The sequence below is a fragment of the Penicillium digitatum genome, chromosome 3 (assembly GCF_016767815.1).
Source record: "Penicillium digitatum chromosome 3, complete sequence".
Classification (NCBI taxonomy): Eukaryota; Fungi; Ascomycota; class Eurotiomycetes; order Eurotiales; family Aspergillaceae; genus Penicillium; species Penicillium digitatum.
In genome coordinates, this window is record NC_089386.1 from 3,534,042 (window position 1) to 3,557,772 (window position 23,731).

The 23,731-nt window shown below is 49.4% G+C and overlaps 8 protein-coding genes across 8 annotated transcripts; 5 read left to right on the plus strand and 3 right to left on the minus strand.

Annotated features, from left to right (window-relative positions):
- Window positions 1–912: 912 nt before the first annotated feature.
- Window positions 913–3,063, plus strand: Pdw03_8788 (Pentafunctional AROM polypeptide, putative; the record flags this gene model as incomplete). Its single annotated transcript, XM_014682510.2, has 1 exon — window positions 913–3,063. The coding sequence occupies one exon, from the start codon at window positions 913–915 to the stop codon at window positions 3,061–3,063; it is 2,151 nt and encodes a 716-aa protein (XP_014537996.2).
- A 25-nt stretch (window positions 3,064–3,088) lies between these two features.
- Pdw03_8789 (uncharacterized protein) lies at window positions 3,089–3,426 on the minus strand (the record flags this gene model as incomplete). The annotated part of the gene is made up of 3 exons (XM_066102063.1): window positions 3,089–3,213; window positions 3,276–3,345; window positions 3,397–3,426. 3 exons carry the CDS (start codon window positions 3,424–3,426, stop codon window positions 3,089–3,091), a joined length of 225 nt encoding a protein of 74 aa, XP_065957146.1.
- Window positions 3,427–5,375: 1,949 nt separating this feature from the next.
- On the plus strand, window positions 5,376–8,241 carry Pdw03_8790 (Fungal specific transcription factor, putative; the record flags this gene model as incomplete). The annotated part of the gene is made up of 6 exons (XM_014682512.2): window positions 5,376–5,474; window positions 5,525–5,591; window positions 5,655–6,108; window positions 6,180–6,358; window positions 6,413–7,460; window positions 7,524–8,241. 6 exons carry the CDS (start codon window positions 5,376–5,378, stop codon window positions 8,239–8,241), a joined length of 2,565 nt encoding a protein of 854 aa, XP_014537998.2.
- A 565-nt stretch (window positions 8,242–8,806) lies between these two features.
- Pdw03_8791 (2-hydroxyacid dehydrogenase, putative) lies at window positions 8,807–9,751 on the plus strand (the record flags this gene model as incomplete). The annotated part of the gene is made up of 1 exon (XM_014682513.2): window positions 8,807–9,751. One exon carries the CDS (start codon window positions 8,807–8,809, stop codon window positions 9,749–9,751), a length of 945 nt encoding a protein of 314 aa, XP_014537999.2.
- Window positions 9,752–10,045: 294 nt separating this feature from the next.
- On the minus strand, window positions 10,046–12,195 carry Pdw03_8792 (Primary amine oxidase; the record flags this gene model as incomplete). Its single annotated transcript, XM_014682514.1, has 2 exons — window positions 10,046–12,027; window positions 12,081–12,195. 2 exons carry the CDS (start codon window positions 12,193–12,195, stop codon window positions 10,046–10,048), a joined length of 2,097 nt encoding a protein of 698 aa, XP_014538000.1.
- A 1,044-nt stretch (window positions 12,196–13,239) lies between these two features.
- Pdw03_8793 (Betaine-aldehyde dehydrogenase, putative) lies at window positions 13,240–14,873 on the plus strand (the record flags this gene model as incomplete). The annotated part of the gene is made up of 3 exons (XM_014682515.1): window positions 13,240–13,367; window positions 13,435–13,803; window positions 13,862–14,873. The coding sequence occupies 3 exons, from the start codon at window positions 13,240–13,242 to the stop codon at window positions 14,871–14,873; spliced, it is 1,509 nt and encodes a 502-aa protein (XP_014538001.1).
- Window positions 14,874–18,738: 3,865 nt separating this feature from the next.
- On the minus strand, window positions 18,739–20,521 carry Pdw03_8794 (Retrovirus-related Pol polyprotein from transposon TNT 1-94; the record flags this gene model as incomplete). Its single annotated transcript, XM_066102064.1, has 4 exons — window positions 18,739–19,322; window positions 19,458–19,680; window positions 19,775–19,897; window positions 20,081–20,521. 4 exons carry the CDS (start codon window positions 20,519–20,521, stop codon window positions 18,739–18,741), a joined length of 1,371 nt encoding a protein of 456 aa, XP_065957147.1.
- Window positions 20,522–22,683: 2,162 nt separating this feature from the next.
- Pdw03_8795 (Fungal transcriptional regulatory protein, N-terminal) lies at window positions 22,684–23,289 on the plus strand (the record flags this gene model as incomplete). Its single annotated transcript, XM_014682516.1, has 2 exons — window positions 22,684–23,023; window positions 23,078–23,289. 2 exons carry the CDS (start codon window positions 22,684–22,686, stop codon window positions 23,287–23,289), a joined length of 552 nt encoding a protein of 183 aa, XP_014538002.1.
- Between the last annotated feature and the right edge of the window lie 442 nt (window positions 23,290–23,731).

Here is a 23,731-nt window from a genome sequence, read left to right on the forward strand (position 1 = left end):
GAATATGGGACCATCTCATCCTCGTCTTTGTTCCTTGTACAAGTATCGCTGTACTCTTCCACCAATCCCGGTGTCTGATACGTTGCTTACCCGTCTCTCTCGAATGCAACCTGTTGGGTAAAATCTGTACCAAAAGCCGATCATTCACCCTAGTCAAGGCTGAGAGAATGGCTTATAATGTGATTTTCCCTCGTATCGGAGTGGAGCGCCGTAGTGGAAGCCCCTGTCAGGTTATGAGGCTAGCCCGCTGCCTCCAGCTGGTTTGAGGGTCTGGCATGGGTTGATATGAACACAGAAAGTTGTAGATGTGCCAAATGGCAAGATTTATAAGCATATCCGTACTTCACACTCCATATTCCACTTCATAGAGCTCCAATTCATACATGTATAAGCAGTATAACTATATGATGCGATAGCTGATTGGTGGAGAAACCCAACGCCGCTCCCACTTTTCCCCGCGTCCGCCTTCTGCGTGGGATTCCATAGTCACGCATTGGGTGGAACCGCCGCGACAAGTTCTTCCATCGATCCATGTTGCCTCAAATGGCTGTCAATTACCCTCGCGGCTGGGTTTAATACCTCCTAGGATTGACTTGGCGTTACTTTATTCTACTTGCCCCAATTACCCCATACCTTGGAGCTAGCCTCGTTCGGCCCGCTCCCTTTTTCCTTCATTGCTTCATTGCTTTATTAAAATATATGCCCTGATACTACCTACCTGTTACACTATCTGGGTTCTGGCTGTTGAGAAATTGCAAAAAAAGCCTCTTCACTGGGTCCTTGCGCTCCCTCATTCCACCCTCTCCCGTCTCCCCTTCCCGACTCCCATTTCCATCCGTCTTGAAACATAGTTCGACCTCCATCTAGATCCTCGCCAGCACGAACTATGACAACAGTTGCAACTGCTATGCCATGATTCCGACAGCCTTTCCACAGCACATGGCCACGCCGCTGCTCAACGGTTCTCCTGTCCCCACCGCCCTGAAAGCCCAGGGCCATCCTAGCGCAAACGCCGACATTGTCGTCCCTTCCAATGCTACAACAATTATCTCTACCGCCAAGGCTACCGGGCCCAATGACCAAATAGCTGCAAGCATCACTGCGCCGACTGCGGATGCTGTCGCGGGGACTGTCGTGATCATCTACTGCCAGAACCAAGAGCATATCGTACAACTGGTCGCGGAGGTTCTGGGAAAATCGTGGACAACGGACACATCTCTTGGGACGCTCACACGAGTCAGCAATGCAGTGGTGGTGGGGATACCAGCGCGCGACCTAGCGCGAAGCTTCCAAGGATTTGAGCGATCATCTCTGGTTCTGGTAAACACACATTGTGTGGAAGGCGGGTCTGCGCCGGACGACTCGCTCACCGAGAGCTGTGATTATGAGTTTTTATATTCGCGGAGTCCGTTCCTGCGGCGGGATCTATCGCGGTTTTTGTCTTTAATATTTGGTCAGACTAGGCCGCATGACGATTTGCGGACGAAAACCAGGACGAATTTTATCTCGACTACTTTTCCTGATGTGCACGCTGCTTTGCCGAATTTGGATATCCTGTCTGTGGGATCTGATGCTGTTGAAATCCGTGTGGATTTGCTTGTTGAGCCTGTGCCAGAGGGCTGGACCACTCCACCTTTTCCGAGTTTGAAGTATGTTGGTCAGCAACTGATGTTGTTACGGCAGCATACCGAGTTGCCGATTATCTTTACTGTTCGTTGTACTAGAGAGAACGGGAAGTTTCCGGTGGATGACCCTGCGCTCTTTTACAAGTACCTGCGGCGAGCGATACAGTGGGGAGTCGAGTATATCGACGTGGAACTGTGGCTGCCAGAAGAGATCCGACGCCGGCTATTTGAGAAAAAGGGCCATAGTATGATTTTATCTGCGTTCCATGACTTCTCTGGAACCTGGAAGTGGACATCCGAAAAGGCGCAGCGTATATTCACAGAAAGCGCTAAATACGCTGACATCGTGAAGATGATCGCCATGGTCCACACAATCGAGGAGAACTACGAACTAGAATATTTCCGCTCTACCATCAAAAGCCGCGGCTCCGGCCCCCCCCTGTCAGCAGTCAACATGGGCCAAATGGGCCAGCTATCTCGAGCCCTCAACACCGTCTTCTCTCCAATCACCCACCCCCTCCTCCCAATAATTGCCGCCCCGGGGCAGCTCACAGCAGCGGAGATCAACGAAGCCCTACACATAATGGGCCAACTCCCCAAACGCGAGCTCTACGCCATAGGCTCATTCCGATCAACCCCACACTCAATGTTCATGGAGAAATGCCTCAATGAACTCGGCCTCCCGCACAACTTCACCTCAGTCGCCCGCGGCCCCAAAGGCTCCATGGAATCTGTCCTCCTACAACCGCACTTCGGCGGCGCCTACCTCAACCCCCCAGTCCCAGCCACAACTGGGTTCATCCCCGCCGTCAGCGACGCAGCCCGCGCAATCGGCTTAGTCGACACTATCGCCATGACACCGGGCGAAGCCGCACCAGGAACCTCTCGATTCATCGGCGAAAACGCCGCCTGGAAGGGCATCCGTGCAACTCTGACGCGCGAACACGTTCCATCCGCGTACAGCAGTCGCGCAGCCATCATTCTCGCTGGCTCCCAAGCCGACGCCTCGGCAGCGATTTTCGCGCTACGCAGTCTGGCCGTTGGCACAATCTACACGGTCGGATTTAAAGCGAGTGGCCCGCTCGCTGTGGGCCTCGAACCTTTCACGTCAATCCAATCCGTCAAACGGGTGGGGCGTCCTTTTGTTATTGTCTCTGCGCTGCCACCAGAGAAATCGCTGCTGGTGCAGCCTCTGCTGAGGCATTATGGTGTTAATGGTCGTTCTTTGTCGCCTTCGACTCGTGGCAAGGTCTATCTTGACCTTACGAGTGGGCCGAGGAAGGGGGATCCTTTGGCTGTTGCTACTTGTGCAGGGTGGACGGCGTATGGAGTTGAGGATGTTAGTGCTTGGACTACTGTTGAGACGCTGAGGTTGCTTGTTGGGCAGAATGTGCCGTTTGACTTTGTGCGTATGGCGTCTGGGCGGCCTTTGTTTTAGCCACATCGTATAGTATACTGCATACCTACGTAGGTATAGTGTGGCTCTGTTCTCTTGTTTGTTGATGCCATAGATGTTGTTGGATCGGCATTTTGTTTTCGAGGGTTGGGGTAAGGATCATGTGCTCTGTTTTCGTCGGGGTTTCTGCGTCTGTGAGATCCTTGGATGCTTAGTGTTATGACTCGTTCAAGTCTAGGGAAATGGTACTCCACTGTCTCTATGAATCTTTCGTAGGATCAACTGCACCACGGAGGTATTTCGGATGTGCACACCATGTCTCAGCTAGCAGAGGGTGACTGGTCGGGACTGCTGCGCTTGGCTCTGCCATTTTACTATTGGAAGCTGTCTGTTCAACGCATCCATGTGGAAGGCTAAGCGAAATATAAATGCAGCAAGAGAAAGAACTTGTCAGATGATCCGGCGTCAACCCCTCATTACCTCATTACCTCATTTACCCCAAATCTCGTTTCTCTTTAACTCTCCATATTTTACCCTTTCTAAAATCCAAAAATCGAAACACACCTTTCTGTTCCGATCAGGCAGCTCTGGACCTCCCAACTCTCCACGGCTTCATCAAGCAACACCCACTAGGGATCCTCACCACTTCCCTCCCTTTGAACAATCACCCGAGCCCGCCCTGCACCCCAATCTCCCAAGTGTTGGACCATGAAACAACCCTTGGCACCGAGTTGGCGAATCAAGCAAAACTAGCCGATGACAGCACCCCCGCACCGCCACCCCCCCTCTTAAGAGTCACTCGCAGGCACATTGCGCGCCAAAACCCGCAAAGCCAAGCAAGGATAGAATCAGCTCGGAGTACCGTACGGAAACAATCAGTATTCCGAACCCGTTTCTCATAACATGTTTTGCACACGAGTCCCCGGCATCCACGGACCATATACGGTTCAGTGAAGTTTTGATCATCTTCCCTAGCCCAGTAGACCACTGCATCACCCCGAACTTCTATACAGGGTCTCTCTGATGTGGAATTACGCCATGGTGCAGGTCTACGGTCGGGCAACCATTTGCCCTAATACAAGGGATGCGCTAACGGGGTGGGGTTTTTACGACATCTGGGCGATTTTAGCCCGGCTTGGGGAAGAAGGATTGATGGGCTTCCAAGATGTATCTGGATTGGGTTCGGGATCTGATGTTGAACATGGTGATGGAAGTGGAAGTGGGGATGAGGATGGGAATCCACCCCATAGCCAGAGTCCAGACTTGGAACGGGTGAAGACGGCGGTGACCGGAGCTGGCGGGTATGGTGACGACACCTGGGCAAATTGCTCATGTGCCATTAGAAGTATGTTGTAAATTGCTGCGCTTTGAAGTATCATGTCGGGATTAGTCTTGGAATCACGCGAATTGCGGGCCGGGCTTAAAGTTCGTCAACGGTTAATGGTCGTGGTGTTGAGAAAGCGGATAGAGCGAGGGGTATGGTGGAGTGAGAAAGAGTCGGCTAGCAAGGTCGTTTGGTTTCTAGAGTCATCGTGCCACGCCCCCCCCCCCCCCCCCCCCCCCCAACAGAGAATCAGATGGAATTTAGACTAGAGACGAGAGCTGGGCATTCAGTCGGAGTTTAATTTGATATCAGCACTATCTGTTCCGAAAGTTAAAATGAAAACTAGGATGAAGGTTCCGTAACGAATCGAGTAGCCTCAGGGGATGATCAGGGATTTGATTTTGAGGTGTACCAAGGGCCACCAACGGTAACAGGTACGGAGTACTCCGTACCTCTTATTACATCATGTGCAGGGAAAGACAATGGGTTCTTCAGGAGGCACCTCGGGCAAATTGAAGGGATTTCATAGGGTGTGGCAGTAGAGAATTAGTTGCAGTAGCTTGCTCGATTTAACCAGTAAATTGCCATGTTCTGTACGGAGTACATCATTCCAATCACAAGGTACTTGGATCATCCTCGGAGGTTGGTAAGGCGGGTGTATTCCATAAAAGGAAATTCATTCCGCGAGTGATCCAGGCCAAAGAGGAATGGGCTGGGTTTTTAGTTATTCTGTGAGAAGTCGAGTAAACTTAAAAAAAATCATCAGAAGAAGAATCAACGACCGTATAAAAATCAGATGAAGAGGACGGAGTGTACAAAATACAGTGGTACTGGTATATAACATCCCCATGTCCGCCCAAACTGGGGAATTCCGGCGGCACATCACTTCTCCGCATTTCTTTCCTCCACAACCCTGGTTGTGGTATAGGCTTATTCTGTTCAAGCGCCACAGCCATGTGTTTAACTTCTTATCCCTCTTGGCCCTAGCCGTTTTCTTTCTTCTCATCTTTCTCTTTCATGTAGATGTGCCATGTCTCGTCCCCAGGTTAGCATCGACCGTCTCACGCCCCGCCGTGCGACGGTCGAGCCGCGCGAAACCATGAACTGCAAATCTTGTCGCAAGCGCAAGGTCGGTCCAGTTAGTCTGAGGTGCGATTGGATATCTCTAACTCATCATAGATCAAATGTAATCGCATGCGACCGAGTTGTGAGGCATGTAAGGTCTTTCAATGCCCATGTCTTTATGGTAAGTCAATCAAGTTTCCCCCCACATCACATGATTCCACCGTTGATTTTGTGATGCCCAAAGATGCCGTCCCGAAAAAACGGGGCCCCAAGACCGATGTGCTAGAAGCTCTTCTCAAACGGGTCGATGGGTTGGAGAAACGACTCCACGATGAAAAGAATCCGATTTCGCCCACTTCCCCCGATACCCCAGACGATCCGCCGAGCTTTCCCACTCGTCGCAACACCATCGATACCTCTTTCAGTATTTACTCTTCAAGCGATCGATCGGCTCTGTCAACTTCTCTCTCGCAGCATGCGGATCCCTTCTCTAGGCCGACCGGCCACTCAGCCAATCTTCTACAACAACCTTCTCCGACAAGCAGTGGTCCTTTATCGGATGCGATCCTCGATATTTACTTTGACCGATTACACGGTAAACCATTTTATATAATAGACGAGGCAACGATGCGACAGTACCATCAAGTGAACCAATTGCCTCCGTCTTTGGCCATGGCTATCTCAGCACTGACAGTAAGGTAAAGCCGCCAAGCTTCCAAGTCCGGTTACATGCTTTTGCATGTTTTGACGTTTGACTGACGAATCTCAGATACACAACCTCGCATGGCCAAATGGAGCAGTCATTACGTACCGGGCTCGATGCGGCGCTCCAGGCAAGACAATTGATTGATGTCGACAATCCGACAGTGGAAGGACTCCAGACTCTATTGCTACTTTCGCAGGCTTTCTACGCGTATGGGCTGGGGAAGAAAGCTTATATGACGTTTTGTATGCTTGCGCTCGACCCCAAATGGCTGAATGAATGTCACTAACAAGAGTTAGCAAATTGCGTGGCCATGATCGTCGCTCTGGATTTATACCACGAGGCTCCCTCCAAGCCCAATGTCGCGTCTGCCGAGCGAGAAATGAGGCGTCGGCTATTCTGGTCTGTTTACCTAATGGACAGATTCATCAACTGCGGATCTCGACGTCCATGTCTGATCACCGATCATTCGGTTGTTCTGCGCCTACCATCTTGGTCACCACACGCAGCTGGTCTGAATCTGGAGGGAGAGCTCTTCCATGTCGGCCCGAACATTCAATACTCCGCTGATTCCCGGCGCAAATCACCCAGTGCGGCCTCTTTGTTGATTGATATCACGCGTATTCTTGGTGTGACCAATAAGTACTTGGCGGCTGGTGGAGTCAAGGGCGACTCCCACTTCCCATGGCATGCGCTTTCTAATCTATCGAAGATCCGACAAGAATTGGATATCTGGGCGGCTGGTACGCAGGACGTCTTTGCATCCATCGATGCATTGTTCGGCCATCCCGAAAGTACAACACTTTTGCTGAGCAAGTTGATCTACCATTTGGTGCACTGTTTGATCTACCGTCCGTTCCTACCCATTGACCTGGTAGAGCTCCGAGGTACGGGACAGCATCAGTCCTGGCAAATCGAGGCGACGAACTTGTGTTTCTCGCACTCCAATGCCATCGCAGAGCTTGTTGAACTGGGTCGTAATTCTCCGCTGATTGAGTGGCCTGCTTTCGTCGGCTACTGTGTGTGCACAGCAGGAACTGTGCACGTTCACGGTGTGCACTACAAGGGCCGCGAAGGAGAGGTTTTCTCTTCTAGCGCTGAATTTCTGACTCGGGAGATGAATCAGCTTGCTTGGTTGCGCAATATTTGGACTGGCGCACAGCACCAGCGTGAGCTGCTTCAGACTATCTATACGTGCCACTCCGAATTGGTACGCAATCTTGCCAGTAGCCCTATGCGTTTCTCGCCGGTTTTCCACCTTGAAGACTTTCTCGACCGATATCCCGGTCTGACGTTAGATGGATCACACGTTCGCCTCATAGATGCGGGGGACGAGCTGGCTCCAAGGTAAGGCACCTGCTGATTCCATCTTTCGCATACATCCTATATGATCACTAACTCTGGATTTAGTCCTGCAAACTTCATTGATCGTCAAGATCACTTCTACCAACGACCAGCACCCGCACCTTCCTATCAGAATGCTTCGTCCTACTTCTCAAATTCCCGGTCTGGACCCCTAAGTCCATTGGCATCCATCCAGAGCTCAGATAACGACCGTCGACACTCACATTCGCATTCTGTGTCAGAGAAGCCCTCTCACCCGACTTCCCTTTCACCAACTCTTCAATTCCACTCAATCCCGAGCAATCAACAGCAACAATCGCCATCTCTGCCTTCCATATTCTCCCTTCCACCCGGAACCGATCTATCCGGTGCCGGACCATCGGAAAACTCTCACCTGTCCATCCCGGGCTTCTCCCCATGCGCCTTCGGCCTCTCGCCACCAGCCTTTCTCACCGACGGCGCTCTGAACATAGCACCAACACCGCCCCCAAATCCGCAATACGCAACCTTCCCCTTTGACACCGCTCACACCAACCTAAACGGAATGGGGCAGTCGGGCCACACCGCTTTAACCCCCGGTGCCCAGTCTCAAACTAGCGCCACTCACACCGCAACTGGCAGCGAGGGCGCGTCTGAAAAAGACCCTTTCCTGAGCTTGCTGGAACAGCTTGCTGAAAATGAGAACTCGCAGGGCGGGCCTAGTGAGCTCGAGTTCTTTTTGACGGGCACCGGTGCTGTCGAGGGTGATGCGGAAATTCCGCCCAAGAAAGATGGTGCTTCGTAGGTAGAAAATTGGGGCTGGGGATGATTTTCTCTCCGCATAATTCCTTCTGTGTATAATCTTCGCTGTGTAGATTGGGGGGGGGGGGTTTTCTTAGGCTGTGGCTGAATTGACTGATACCCATTGTGCTCATTGTATCTAGCTACCTAATTTGTGAGACCTGACTGTCTCTCCATTGTGCTCAGCACAACTTGTGAAGATGGAATGCAATGTGCAAAGTAGATACGGTTAGCGTTAAATGGGGCTGAAGATGTCCTTTGACAAACTACGTGTACAGTTTTTGAACATTTTCGATGCCTATCCTCAATTCTATAAAGATTCAGTATCCGATCTAGGTAGTCTTGGAGACCGAATCGCGTTGATAGTTTTCGTTGATTACCCCCGCGGCTCGCATCCGTGCTTCCTACCCGGAGTTACCCCGGTCTCGGCGGAGCTCCGCCGAGACACCCCGCGTTGCAACACTTTTGTCACTTCTCTCCCCCATAAGAACCTTGATCCCCCCCCCCTCTTAATGTCACCCACCCAACGCCTCAAGACTCTAGCCAACCACCTCCAGTCCACCCTCAAAATGAAACTTCTCTACCCAACCTCCCTCCACATCAACACAAAGTCCCTGGAAGGTTTCTCCGTCGAATTGCACCCTTACGATGTCACACTTCCCATCCCGGAATCCCTCATCGACGCCGAGTTCCTAGTAACATGGAGCAACAAAGCCACGAACCTCCGCGACGCAGCCTCCCGCATGAAGAACCTCCGCTGGATCCAGTCACTCGCAGCCGGCCCAAATGACGTCCTCGGTGCGGGCTTCGATGCCTCCCGCATCGCCATCACAACCGGCTCCGGCCTGCACGACGAAACAGTCGCCGAGCACACCCTCGGCCTGCTCCTTAATGCCGCCCGCCGCTTCTATGAAATGCGTGATTACCAGTCCCGCGGAGAGTGGCCCGCCCATCTGGGCGGCCCCCAGCCTGACCGTGCCCCTGGTACTTTCCGCACCCTCAAGGGTGCCAATGTGACCGTCTGGGGATTCGGAAATATCGCCAAGAGCCTCGCACCCGTGTTGACAGCGCTCGGGGCTAATGTCACCGGTATTGCGCGGAGTACGGGTGTGCGGAATGGGTTTGAGGTTGTGGCGGAGGATCGCTTGCAAGAGGTTCTGCCTAAGACCGATGCGCTTGTTATGATTCTGCCTGGATCGGCTAGTACCAATGGTGCGCTTAGCGCGGAGCGCTTGGCGTTGCTGCCGCGTCACGCTTGGGTCGTTAATGTTGGCCGGGGCACTTCTGTTGATGAGGATGCGCTGCTTCAGGCGCTTGAGAAGGGTAGCATTGGTGGCGCCGCGTTGGATGTTTTCTCCGCTGAGCCGCTGCCGAAGGAGTCGAAGCTTTATGCGGCGCCTAATCTGATTCTCTCGCCTCATGCTGCTGGTGGACGTCCGCGTGAGCCAGAGGCGCTTATTGCGTATAACCTCAGACGTCTTCTTGCTGGCCAGGAGCTGAAGAACATTATTTGAGCGTGGCATGGAGGGGCCTGGGGAAGTTTCGTGTTCGATAGATCTTTTGAGTACATAAGACACATGCATAGATGAAATGAAGGCTAGATGTGATGTTTTCATTGTATTAACTGAGATTATCAACAGAATACATAAAACACTAGGACCCAGAGCCAGAAGAAAAAAGTCAATCAAAATCAATCGGATATGGACAAAGAAGGGTGTGACTATTTACTATGTACGACAAAGCAAACCCAAAGAACTCCCCATTTGAAACACCATTCCATAAATCAATGCCATCGCTCTGCCACTCTCTCACATTCGAGATTTACTTGGCGCACAGCAAGAAGAAGGAAACGCATTCTTAGACTGGGTATCAACACAAATAGCCGAAGGAGGTACCCAGAGACCAGGGTTCTTCTCAAAGAAATTTGAGGCCCGCAGCATAATGCTAACTGGCTCCGCAGGCATGATAGGGAAATCCTCAGTCCGCGGGAAATGCGTCAGACCGAATTGCAGGTAGCAGACGATATCGGTGTTCTCGATGTTTTCATCGCGCTGCACCCAGTCTGCGATGGTCGAGTTGTAAGGGTGTCCCTCAGAGCCGTCAGACTGGCAGACATAGTCACCAGCCGGGAAGAGCTCGTAGTCCTTGTAAGGGGTAACCCAGAGGGGCTTGCGGGCGAAAGCAGCACGCTTCCACACAGTGCTGCCAGGCTTGGCGAGCATAGGGGGACAGTTGTTGTTGAGGATCTTGTAGGCGACGGGCTTTTTCGCAATGGTGTTCATGCGATTTGGGTTGATGATGTCCCATGACCGGTTGGTCTCGTAGCAGTAGTCTGCGGCCCCCTCGAGAGATGTGCGGAGCGGGGTCTTCTTGCTGTAGAAGCCGTTGCCGTAAGGGTTCTCTGGAGAGCCGACAGCGGCTTCGGCGGAGACGGCGTCGTTTTGGATTATGGAGTTATTTTGGCCGTCGATTTCCGGGTCGACGCGGAGGGAGAACAGGTGCTGGTGGTTGTGGGCATTAATAGAGGGCGCAACTTCTGTGCCGAAGGGAGCGGCAGTTTCGGTCGGGTGCATGCAATAGGTGTTGAGCATGCCAGTCAGCTTCATCTCCAGCTTGTAGGTTCCGTCGAGGGTGAAGGTGTGGTAGAAGCCGTATTCATAGTTGGCGGCGGTAATGATTTGGGAGACGATGAGCTTGCGGTCGCGGGCGGAGATCACAGTGCCATCACGGTAGTCGGTGTGCTTATAGAGAAGACCGTTATCTTCCTCGTGAATGCAGATGGCGTTCTTGATAACGGCCGCCTCGCCCTTGGAAGTAGACATGACACCATCCATGTAGTGGATGGCACCCTTGCAATCACAGCCCAACTTCAAGGAGTTGGTCATCAGGCCAGTGCCGTACTCGCCGACATCGAAAGCGTGCTTCTTGTGGTGGGGCTTCTCGGGGCAGCCGTAGGGAACAACCATCTCAACGACGGAGATACGGTTGAACAGAGTGCGCTCGCGATCTTCATACATGTCGTGAGTGCGCACATCGGAGATAACAATACCTTCTCGGTAGTTGAAGCCAATGTGCATCTTGAAGTTGGCCCAGGTCAGCTCGTTGCCGCGGACCTTGAAGGAGACACCCTCGGGCTGGGTGATATCGATCGGTTTCAGGCGATCATGGTTGTACTTGTCGCTAATGAATTCGGGGAGATAGTTGTGTTCCTTGAGTGGGGCAGCAGTCCGCTCGCCGTTCACGTAACGAATATCAACGCTGAGAACCTCTTCCGTGTCAGTGTCGGCGACAACACTGAAATCTAGAGGGTGAGCGTATTGGTTATCGAACTCCGAGTTGCGATAGTATGCCAGACCCTGCTGGAGGCGGCGCTCGTATCCCCAGCGTTCGTCGATACCGATAGCCCATGCGTCAAGGAAGACCTTGCTCATGTCGGTGATTCCGATGTCCTTGCAGGCACGGATGACGCGTTCATCCTTACGGGCAACACGCTCCATCACATCAAGATCCTCCAAAGTCAGGGTAGGCATGACATCGTGAACGTCCTTCCATTCCTCAACTCTGCCGGTGGCGAGATTGGCCACCACCTCTGCGATTGTTTTGGTTTCGCGCACAATGACAATGGCGAACGCACGACGGGCAGGAGCTGGGACGGCACCAGCACGGAATGCCCGGTATTCCGCTTTGCGGGGTTCACGAAGTGTGATACAGTTGAAACTGATCGACTTGGGGTTGGCATACTCTCGGATGATCTTCGCCGCCTCGGGAATTTCCTTGATGGAAAGTTGATCTAGCATCCGGAGTTAGCATTAGTCTCGGAATTTAATTAAAGGTACATCCTACCCAACGGGTGTGGGGTGCCTTTAGGCAGCATGGCAGCAGCGGCAACACTTTCATAGTCCCCCTCACGGAAGATTGTATAGCCAGGAATTGACTCGGTATCAGGGGCAGACGCCATGATGGTGTTGTGGCAGGGGGTATCCAGGGGAAAGAGGGAGGTTTGAAGTTGGAGAAAAACCAAAATTCTTATTCCAAAGCTACGATTGACCTTATATAGGCAATGGACCTTGAATATCTGATCGAAATCCCCGCATGTACCTTCCTAGTCGGGTAATCAGTATCTCAATCTGCAACAATAGGCAACTCGGACAAAGTGAGTGAATGGTCTCGACAGTGGGGTCTCTCGCCATTGCTCCATTTGGGATAAAAGTCTGGAGAAGATATGTCTTTGCACATCATTTGTCTAAGACTTTGATTTTATGCCATAATATCTTTTGCGGAAGGCTTTTGCCATCGAAATTATCCAGCCAATTGCATTGCAACGGCTTGGAAAGATGTGCCCACAATCATCTACTCGTGGTAGGCCCAATTAGTTAAGTCTTATAGGCAAGACCTACCCTAATTTTGAAAAGATCTGATCTGACGGACGAATTAGGGGGAGAATGCGTCTGGGCTGTGTTGGGAATGCCAAGGCGTTAAATCAAGCTTATCTCCACAACAAGATGATGTAAGCCTCCACAATCCTGGAGCCCTGGCCTACAACATAGGTAGTCAACCAAGGCAGTTTTTATCATATATGGGAAATTTCACTATTACTATGTATGTTGTAGAAAAAATGATAGATGTCTAAAACATGTTACCAGAGGAACTTCTCTCAGATACCGTTTACCTAAAGAAGGCGACAGCCCGTGGGTGGACTTGCCTGTTTGGGTTAGCGACTCAGCTTATCAGTGATTTCGGCCTCAAAATTAATCCACAACCCACAATTCACCGTCTTCCCGCTATTAGCCTCAAAAATCCGGAGATTGATCTCTCTCATGTGGAGTCGACCTGAACCGTGATGCACCCGATAAGCTACCTAGAATGGCAAGTCCAGCCGAAGCGTTTGTTGCAATTTCGATAGCGGAGCATGGGGTATTAGATCCAGTTACAAATTGATCTCATCTAGCTTCACTATCTTTTCCTACCCAGAAGACACTCATAATACAAAGCACACTAAATCATGGCCGATTTATCTGTTCAACTCACAGCCCCCAACGGCCACAGTTGGACCCAGCCCACCGGCTTGTTCATTAACAACCAATGGGTCAAGTGCTCTACTGGCGAGAAGATTGCCAGCATCAATCCCACGTATGTGAGCAATTAACAACTTGGCTTTTCGTGTCTTAAAAGTCACAATTGACTGGTGGTGAAATAGAACAGCCAAGGAAATCACATCGATCCACGCAGCTTCCGCCGAAGATGTCGACAAGGCCGTCAAGGCAGCTCGCGCTGCTCTGAATAACCCTTCTTGGCGCGATATGCCCGGCATTGACCGCGGCAAGCTGATGAACCGCCTGGCTGAGCTCGTCGAAGAGAATCGCATCACGCTGGCTACCATCGAGACAATCGACAATGGAAAGCCGTATTCCATTGCCTTGAATGACGACCTCACTGAGACCGCCGAGACAATTCGTTACTACGGCGGATATGCCGACAAGGTCTTTGGCCAAGTCATCGACACAACCCCGGATAAGTTCGCCTACACCGTGCGGGAGCCCGTCGGTGTCTGTGGCCAAATCATCCCGTAAGTCCCGAAGACCTGTCATTTAAAAATTGCAGCCAGTTGCTAACTATGGCACAAGTTGGAATTTCCCTCTTGCCATGGCCGCCTGGAAGCTCGGCCCCGCCCTCACCTGCGGAAATACGGTGGTTCTCAAGCCAGCGGAGCAAACCCCCCTCTCGATCCTTTTCCTTGCCAACCTGATCGTGGAAGCCGGCTTCCCTCCTGGTGTGGTCAACATTGTGAACGGGCATGGCGCCGTGGCCGGAGCCGCGCTCGCCTCGCATACGGATGTGGACAAGATCGCCTTCACAGGCAGCACGGCAACAGCTAAGCAAATTATGAAGATGGCTAGCGTTAACTTGAAGAACATCACCCTCGAGACGGGTGGTAAGAGCCCACTGATCGTGTTCAATGACGCAGACCTCGAGCAGGCCGTTGAATGGGCACATCTCGGTATTATGTACAACCAGGGTCAGATCTGCACAGCCACCTCTCGCATTTTGGTACAGGACGAGATCTACGACCGCTTCCTGGAGGCATTCAAAGCTCAGGTGAAGAATGTCTCCAAGGTCGGTGATCCATTTGAGGAGTCGACCTTCCAGGGCCCTCAGGTGACGCAGGCTCAGTATGACCGCATCATGTCTTATATTGATATCGGCAAGTCTGAGAAGGCTACTCTGATCGCTGGCGGTAAGCCTTTCACTGGCGTCGGTGATGGCAAGGGTTTCTTCGTTGAGCCTACTATCTTCACCGATGTGACGCCCAAGATGCGGATCTACCAAGAGGAGGTCTTTGGTCCTTTCGTGGTAATTACCCGATTCAGCGAGGAGAAGGACGCTATTGAAATGGCCAATGACTCGACCTATGGTCTTGGAAGTGCGCTGTTCACGACTAACCTGACTCGCGCGCATCGCGTGGCTAAGAAGATTGAGGCTGGTATGGTCTGGATCAACTCTAGCAATGATAGTGATTGGCGCATTCCGTTCGGCGGCGTGAAGCAGTCCGGTATTGGGCGTGAGCTTGGAGAGGCTGGTCTTGCTGCTTATTCGAATATCAAGGCTATCCATGTGAACATGAAGTCTAAGCTTTGAAAACATGACTCGAAGGGTCTTTGAAACTACAGGAATGCCATAATATAATGTATATAGCAAAATTGAGCATTTCAAATTCGTCAAAGCACCACCGGGCCTCCAATTGGTTGTCGGGCTATCAGGCATTTTGGGATTTGAACATTCAGTGTTGGAAATTCTCCACAATGCCGGGTAGATGAAAAGAGGACTTGTCTTACGGTGGCAACCCTTGTTGCATACTGAACGTAAAAGAAGTGAAGGGAGAGGTCCATGACAGCCCAATATTCCGGATTCCACCGCACCCGACCGTTCCGATTCACCTCACGTATTCAATAACATTTTTGAATCATCATCGACCGGGCATGCAAGTCTGGAGGCAACCATGGGTTTAATGGGAGCAACAGCTTTACCGGTAGCGTCAAAAGAGGTGGTAGGTGGACTGTCACTACCTTCCATCGGGGTCTTGGGGCCCCATTTCCCTGGTAATGAATTTGGGGGCTGCCATTCAAGCACATCTTCCCTCTTTCTCTTCATTTGTGGCCTTGGTTGAGCTTATGTGTGAAACAGAGGGCCCTTGGAAGCTCCAACCGAAAAATTGGAGTCTCTATGAAAAGAAGACATATATTTTGGGCTAGATGAAGCAATGCATATATCATACGTTAGAAATCTGTAGGAGCAAATGTCTCTGATTTCCAACCATGGGCCTTATCTACATGGTTAAATTTGATTAGAACTATTTATCTACTCGATCATGGTGAGCCTACTTTATTTCAGTCTGTTACTGTAACACGTATAGAGACGGCTAACTTCCTACGATACTATGAGATGATGCCAAGTTATTAAAATCAATCAAGGCAAAGGAGGTAAGTGCAATCTCTATCAAAAATCTTCTTTATAGAAAGGGATCAGTTAGTATAGTTCCCTTTCTCCAGTTTGCCAATAGGAGCAGTTAAGTTAAACTGACGTGGTACCTTTAATCACTTAGTCACCTAGTCAGCTCAAATGAAGTACTTCAGCAACTATAAATACCATATACCCCAGACCCCTACGAGCTCGGTCCCAGGAAATTCCCAATACTCCCTCACCGTTCCTTCCCTCCTACGGAAACTGGATTTTTAAACAAACATCTTGAAAATGAATGACAGGATTGTCTTCAGCAAAATAAGGTATTGCAAATTATCAATTGGAGCCTGGCAGGCGTTGTTTCTCCGTTTCTGAACGGAGATAGGCCTCAATGACTTGTGGGAGGATTACACAAGAGCTGAAATTTGAACCAAGGTCCCGAAACCAAAGACGGTTTAGATTCAGAGGCGGAGTTGAACACGCGACTGTTGCCAGACCTCTGGGCAAGAGAGATACCAGGGCAACGTCTTGTGGCGAGAATCTGGATCTTAGGTAGCCCCTAGTTATAGCAGCTACGCCGGGTCTAGTCGCAATATTGACCGATATCTCGACGCAGTCGCGGAATCGCTCGTTCTGCACAGCCTCTCCTGCTCTAGAGGATATACCGGAACCACCGTGAGAGAGATGATATTCAGTCTACAAATGAAGCTGTAGATGAAACTGGAGATCTCTGGATGCGTTGTAGAAGAGAGAAGCTATCTACAGGTTTAGCTAGACTAAGTACTAGGAGCAAACAAAGAAGTCATGTGACTTCTAACACCCCCCACGACTAGTATGTAGTCGTCCTGCATAGCAAGACCCTTCTTCTCCATGAAAAAACCAGTTTGTTAATTGAAAGAAACCCCCATTTTTCTGTGTGTAAACCAGAATTCAAAACTACAGGTTGCTTTTATAGGCTGTTAGGCCTACTTGTGCAACCCACCGCTTGAACACTGTTTTGCCGAGGGGTTTTGTAAGACCATCGGCAGCCATTTCGGCTGTCGGGATTTTGATGAATTCCACATTACCAGCTGCGACTTCTTCACGAAGTCGATGATAACGAATGGCAATGTGTTTAGTTGCCGCATGGAACTCCGGATTTAATGCCAAAGCAATTGCTCCATTATTGTTTGCAAAAATAGGAATAGGCTTCCTAAGAAAACCTTCAATCCCAAGTTCTGTAAGCAATCGAGTTTACCAAATTGCTTCTTGTACTGCTAGAGCTTCAGCAATGTATTCACTCTCAGTGGTGGAGAGAGCAACATATGGTTGTTTCTTAGAGGTCCAAGAAATTGCTCCACCAGCCATCTTGAACAGGAAACCAGATGTGGAAAGTCCTTTCTCACTATGTGGTCCTGCCCAGTCAGCATCGCAGTAGCCAGATACTGCCATTGAGCATGAATTCAGATCTATTTCTGGTAAGAAAGAGATCGTAAGAAACTTTGTGCCAGCAAGATAGCGAAACACCCTTTTCAGTGCTTGAAAGTGATTATCGCTTGGATTCTTGGCATACTTTGCAAGCTTAATGATAGCAAATAAGATATCTGGCCTAGTTGATACCATCAACCATATCAAAGTGCCAATCTTGGTTTGAAATTCCAGTATCTGTCCTTTTGTGGCAGTGCCTTGAAAGGGAAGTAAGGCCGGCCTCTCATCCATTGGTGTAGCGACAGGTTTGCAATTCTCAAGACCGAAACGGACGAGAATTTTTTCAACATAGTCCGCTTGTGACAAATTTATTATGCCATCAGCATAGTGGACATTAATTGAAAGATATCTTTGAAGATTGCCCTTATCAGAAGTGTCAAAGTGCTTGCAAATAGCATCTTTAAACTGCTGAATCATGGTCTCTGACGGAGATAGGACTAGCAAGTCATCAACGTATACCATAACATAGAGAGGTGGAATTTCATGCTCTCTTTTGACAAAGATGGAGTGATCTGACTGAGTTCGTGTGAAGCCCAATGATATCAAGACATCATGGAGTAGTGAACCACTCCCGAGGGCTTTGTTTCAGTCCATAGATCACCTTCATAAGTAATCCAATGTGATTAGGATACTCATCTCGTTGACCTTCTGGAAGTTCAATTTTTCAATTGGCTCCTTCAATTCAGCATAAAGAAAAGCAGTGACAATATCTACATGATGTAGATGCCAGCCCTTTGTTGCAGCAATTGCAGTAAAGATTTTGAATGACATAGGCTTAGCAACGACAGCATAGACTTCGTAGAAATCTAGATCTTTGGTCTGTCGAAAACCTCGAGCCACAAGTCGTGCTTTGTAGGTGCCATCATGCTTAATTTTGAACACCCCAGCGAAGTGTAAGGGGCTTCTTTTTGCTTTTTGAACGAGGCATAACCTTCCAGGTACCATTTATCAAGTGAAGATCTAGCTCTTTGTGAGCAGCAACTAGCCATTTGTCCTTTTCAACACAGGACTGATTATAGTCATGTGTCTCATGAGGATTCGTAGAACCGTCATCGCCGATTTCAATCACGATTCCCATCTGTTGGAGCGCATTCTCGAACTTATCGAAAAGAGCGTATTAATCATAGCTTGTGCCCAGTCATTGGGTTCAAAGCCCACGTCATTATATGTCAATTTCGAGGTAGCAAACTCTGTAGCAGTGACATTGGTGACAAGACTAACCAAGATGTCTGGTTGATCTGCTAAGAGTTGTAGGAAGTTGGAATCAAAGAATGACTTGCTAGCCAAGCTTTCAATGTAAGCCTTGCTGGGCTTCTTGATTCTTGTTGAACGTCGTAACTGCCCGCTTTCGGGCTGAATTGGTTGAGTTGAGACGTAGTTCCTATCTTGAATTCTGTCGTCAGGCATAGGATTTAAATGAGAGAAATCGTACTTAAACGATGCCTGATCGAGTTGTGATGGAAGTTGATCATGTTGAAATGGTGCTTGATGAAGATTCATGTCCGTGGGAATATCCATATTAACAACCTGCCGGGAAGCAGGTTGTGACTCGACGAGAGTCCCTCGCCCACCTACTTCAAAGTGGGCACCAGTGTCCTCCCGTTGTGCCTCCATACCTTCCAAAACTACCCGCCATTTCATCATCGTTTGGTAACACAAATGTATCAGGATCTGGAAGGATCACCGGAGCTTGTTCTTCGAGAATGAAAGGATGGATGTGATCGAGAGGAAGGTTCGTAGGCATGTCAAGATGTTCTTCATGATCATCTTCAACCGTCGGCGGCGGCGGAGTACTGAAACGGTATCGGTAGGGAGAGGAAGGACGGGGTTGAATCTGTTTCTTGTTACCGAAACCTGTATTGTCATAGTACTGTGTAGGCACCGTGCAGTAGTCATATTCATTAAGAAAATCGACTGGATCGTGACGATCAGTTATGATTGAAGAACCTTGATCCTGTGCTTGAGTGCTTGGCCCTGTGATATTGAGATCATAGGCTGGATCAGGAAGTGTTGCTGGTGTAGGATTCTCATTGAAAATGACATTCCTAGAGCGCTCAATTTTCTTGGTTCGTACATTGTACAGTACATAGTTGTCTCCTTCGTCGTAAGCGATCAACCTTGCTTCTTCCATGTGAGGATCAAGCTTGGTGTTTCGCTTCTCTTTAGGTATCAAGAACCAACATTGACAACCGAGAGCTCGTAGGTTAGAAAGGTTAGGTTTCTTACCAAACAATGCTTCATAGGGTGACATCCCTATTTTTGAAGCATAAAGCCGATTCATTGCGTAGTTAATACCACCAAGGAGTAATCCCCAGAGGTACTTTGGTAACTGGCACTCAGTCATAACAGCTACCAATGGCTCCACAAGATGACGGTTTTTGATTTCGGCGACACCATTTAGCTGCTTGGTGTACGGTGGTGTTGGATCCCAAACCGTTCCCTTGCTAGCAAGGTAAGTAGCTAGTGGCTTATGCTCTGTGGCATCGTCGCCATGAACTCTCTTCACAGTATATCCAAACTGTGTTTTCAAGTAAGTTTCCAATTGGATGTAAACCTGGGCTAACTGGGAACATCGTTTTTACATGGCTTTAAAGGAGAACAATAAGGCATACATTCGTGTCATTCAAGAGGAACATACTCGTCCTTCCCGGCCTGACTTCCTTGATATCACAGAAGAAGCTATACGACAGCTTGCTATCATCAAGGTTGGTGGGAATGCTGATCTTGTCACCGATCTAGTCATTCGTGAGCTAGCAAAGGAACGTCAGCATGAAAACACTCGGCTACGCGCCGACTGGCAAAAGGAGATGGACAAGTGAGATACATGAAATACCCGTGCATGTAATCTAATGTTTAGTACTCTTGACCCTATCCCTGCCTCTCTTGTCGACAAAGTGGAGAATGCTAGAGAAGCATACAAGATCCTCCAAGCTGAATACGGTACTCCATCCTGGCAAACCAATTTCAAGCGATTTGAAATCCTTTGTTCCCTCCAATACAAAGGTAACAATCCCCAGGACTACGTACGCCGCTTCAAAGAAGCACTGTTCGAGATCTATCAACGTGGTTCGAACCTTGATGCCAATACCACACTCAATTTCTGCACGGGTATTGCATGTATCCCACTTGTCCATCTCCTTTTGCCAGTCGGCGCGTAGCCGAGTGTTTTCATGCTGACGTTCCTTTGCTAGTTCACGAATGACTAGATCGGTGACAAGATCAGCATTCCCACCAACCTTGATGATAGCAAGCTGTCGTATAGCTTCTTCTGTGATATCAAGGAAGTCAGGCCGGGAAGGACGAGTATGTTCCTCTTGAATGACACGAATGTATGCCTTATTGTTCTCCTTCAAAGCCATGTAAAAACGATGTTCCCAGTTAGCCCAGTTGACTTCTCCTTTAAGCTTTGGGACGATTTTATCAATGTCAGATTCATTTCGACGTCAAAATTGAAGTCGAATGTTGTCTGTTGTGCGCGAGAAGACGACCGACGGCGAGAGGCTAGCGGCGAGCCTTCTGGTGTATCAGACATACTGCTTGGTAGCAAGTAGTCAAGAAATTAAGGGGTATGATTGGCTTGCTACGGCGGGTAGCAAGTCAGAAGTGGGGTTCGACGATCCGATTTTTGGAATGTCGAAAGGGGTTATCGGCAACTATGGTTGGTTGACGATGATGATCCACCTAACATTAGATGGTTCAAAAGGGGTTAGACAAGGTGTTAATCTTGTCTTCTTTTGGTGAGGGACTCTGATTTGTGTGGTCAAGAACCACACTGAGTATCCAGACCGTGGCGACGCAGTACACCAAAAAAGTGGTTAAACCAGGGTTTCGAAGGTTGCATTACACAATAGCTTCGAAAGCAACGGCGCTCATAACCTGAGAGAGATGATATTCAGTCTACAAATGAAGCTGTAGATGAAACTGGAGATCTCTGGATGCGTTGTAGAAGAGAGAAGCTATCTACAGGTTTAGCTAGACTAAGTACTAGGAGCAAACAAAGAAGTCATGTGACTTCTAACACACCGCCAACCTCGTATCTAGCATTCTCCTCCCCAACTCATGAGGCTATCGCAAGCACGAATCAGGATATAGAGATTGATCAGTTGCTCAAAGCTGGGTTCAACCCAAAATTTTCTTCCGTCTGAGGAAATGCACACCAGCATAACTCCCCGTATAATACATTTCCTGCGAAGTGAACCCTGGAATGAAGTGACGCACAGCATCCTCGCAAATGATCCACGTGTTGAATTCAGAATCCGCACCCTATAGCTCCTTTTTCACGTATTGCACGCGGCGACAACATATTTAATGCAGGCTCTACAACGTGTTCAGCGGGATATTCCCTTTGAATTCGCCAACACGACGGTCTTGGGACATGCGCTCTTTCACATCGCCTGTATGTCGACTACGATCCAGAATTACACATCCAGGACGCGCGAATGCATCCATAATCTCCGATATAAGTCCCAAAAGTCTGTATCAGGAGAGCCATACGGGTTGGAGCTTCCGGCTCAAATGGTGTTGGGTCATCTACTGTCCTCGGGAGTTGAGCAGTGCGTGACAGCACAGAACTTGGTCCTGAACATTCCATTGCATGATCTGGCCGGGGGAACATCTACTCAACGAGGAAACAATCACGCTGCTTCTTGGCCAGTCTGATGGCGAGATGGTGTAGCGAGAGATTAAGAATTGGTGTGGAGATGCTGCCGAGGAGACTTGGGAGCAGAATCGTCGAGTCAGAACGAGAGAAGACAATTGGTTTGGAGGAACAACACATGAAGCATTCAAGATGTCACACTTGCGAGTAGGAATGTCCAGCATGTGTAAACTAAAACCCAGCAAGTGCATTGCCAGGCTGGCATGCTTGAGGTCATCAGTTCTCCATGAACGACGAACAAGTTATTCCACATCTCACAAAGGCAGAAGAATCCCTCTCTGGATACAACAAAGACGCGCGTTGTTTTGTGCTGTGCCGATTATATCAATCGTCTTTGAAGATCTGCGGGATATTCGACTCGGGTATTACCGGGGTAGTTGGTGGGCCCAGTTTTGTGACACACAGCTGTCAGACCTGAGGTCGTGGGTTAAGGTGCCCCGGAAGTATTGATGCATCGCTAATGATGAAGTTTGGTCCTTGGAATTGATAATTGACTTGTCAATGGGCTTCGTCTTCAGGGCAGATCTCAGGAGTGTCAGCTGAAGAAGACACGTTTTCCTGCATGGACCTTCCGAAAACGGTAAGCTCGCGTTAACATCCCATTGACTTTTGAACTGGACCGCCCGCACAGATCATAAGATAGATTCTCCAAATAAAGTGAGGCAATTGACCCTGGTGAATTTCCCTATAGGAGGTTAGAATACATTTCCAAGGCTATTTATGTCCACTGAGATCTTTGTTCGGCCAATCACAGTGCGAGGATGTACATAGCACCACGCTCGCACAAGCATATATGAGGGAATTGCCGTACTCCCTGGAGCCTTTGATCCTTGTTTTTGTCTTAATCACCTTCCCCTCAGTAACATGTCTCCGACCGAGAAGCAAAAAGACCTCTCCCACCGTCATCGTTCGTTCAAGGGATGCTGGACCTGCAAGAAAAGGAGGATCCAGTGCGATGAACTACGCCCGACCTGCCAAAAGTGCAATGACCGGGGTCTCACTTGCGAAGGATATGAGATTAGATTGCGCTGGGGAACTGGGATCGCGTCCCGGGGGAAATACTCGGGTGCCGAGAAGCCCGTGAAAGAGTCTACCCCCCCACGGTCGAAACGACGATGCGATATGCGAGTTAAGGAGGACAAATATTCTTTAGGCGACGGAAATGACCAGCCTGATCTAGTCTCTCAAACTGCTACGATAAAAGGTATTGCTAATGGATCAAAGCCCTTTGTAGTTCTGAACTCACATGTGCGTCTAGATCAAGATCGTCAATCAGTTGCCGAACGAGCAACAGTCAATATACTCAACTCACCATGGGAACCGGGTTCTCCACGGAGCTCGGCTATCAACAGGCATTTTGAGATACCGGCATCCTCGGCCACTTTACCCATACCTACTATGTATGACCGGGGTATAGATGCGTCAGGTCAATATGCCCAGAAAGCGGGCCGACGGAGTATTTTGGCTTGACTTGAGCTTGGATTCTGGATTTTTGTACTTCAGCATCGCAACCCACATTGGCTCTTATGAATTTATGACGTTCGCCACCTATTCAATCTCTCTAATTTATGTACAAAATTATTGTTACCACATTAAAGGAGTATATCCTACTCATCCTCTCGAATGGTCTCCCTACCCCCTTTCCGCCACTTCTCCAATTGATCAGTCATTTGGGAAACCTCAGATCGATGACCTGCTCGCCGAGAATTCATCTTGTCAAACGATTCATTAAAATTCGACGACCGACTGCTCATCACATCTTCAATCGATGTTGGCGATGCTAATGACAGTGAAGATGGGCGCCGGGTGTGACCTGTTGGATAGGAATGCTCTGAGTCTGTCTCACTAGGAGTCTGCGGAGAGACGGGTGACTGGGAGCCTCGTCTCAGATCCGGTTTGGGCCCACGTTCGG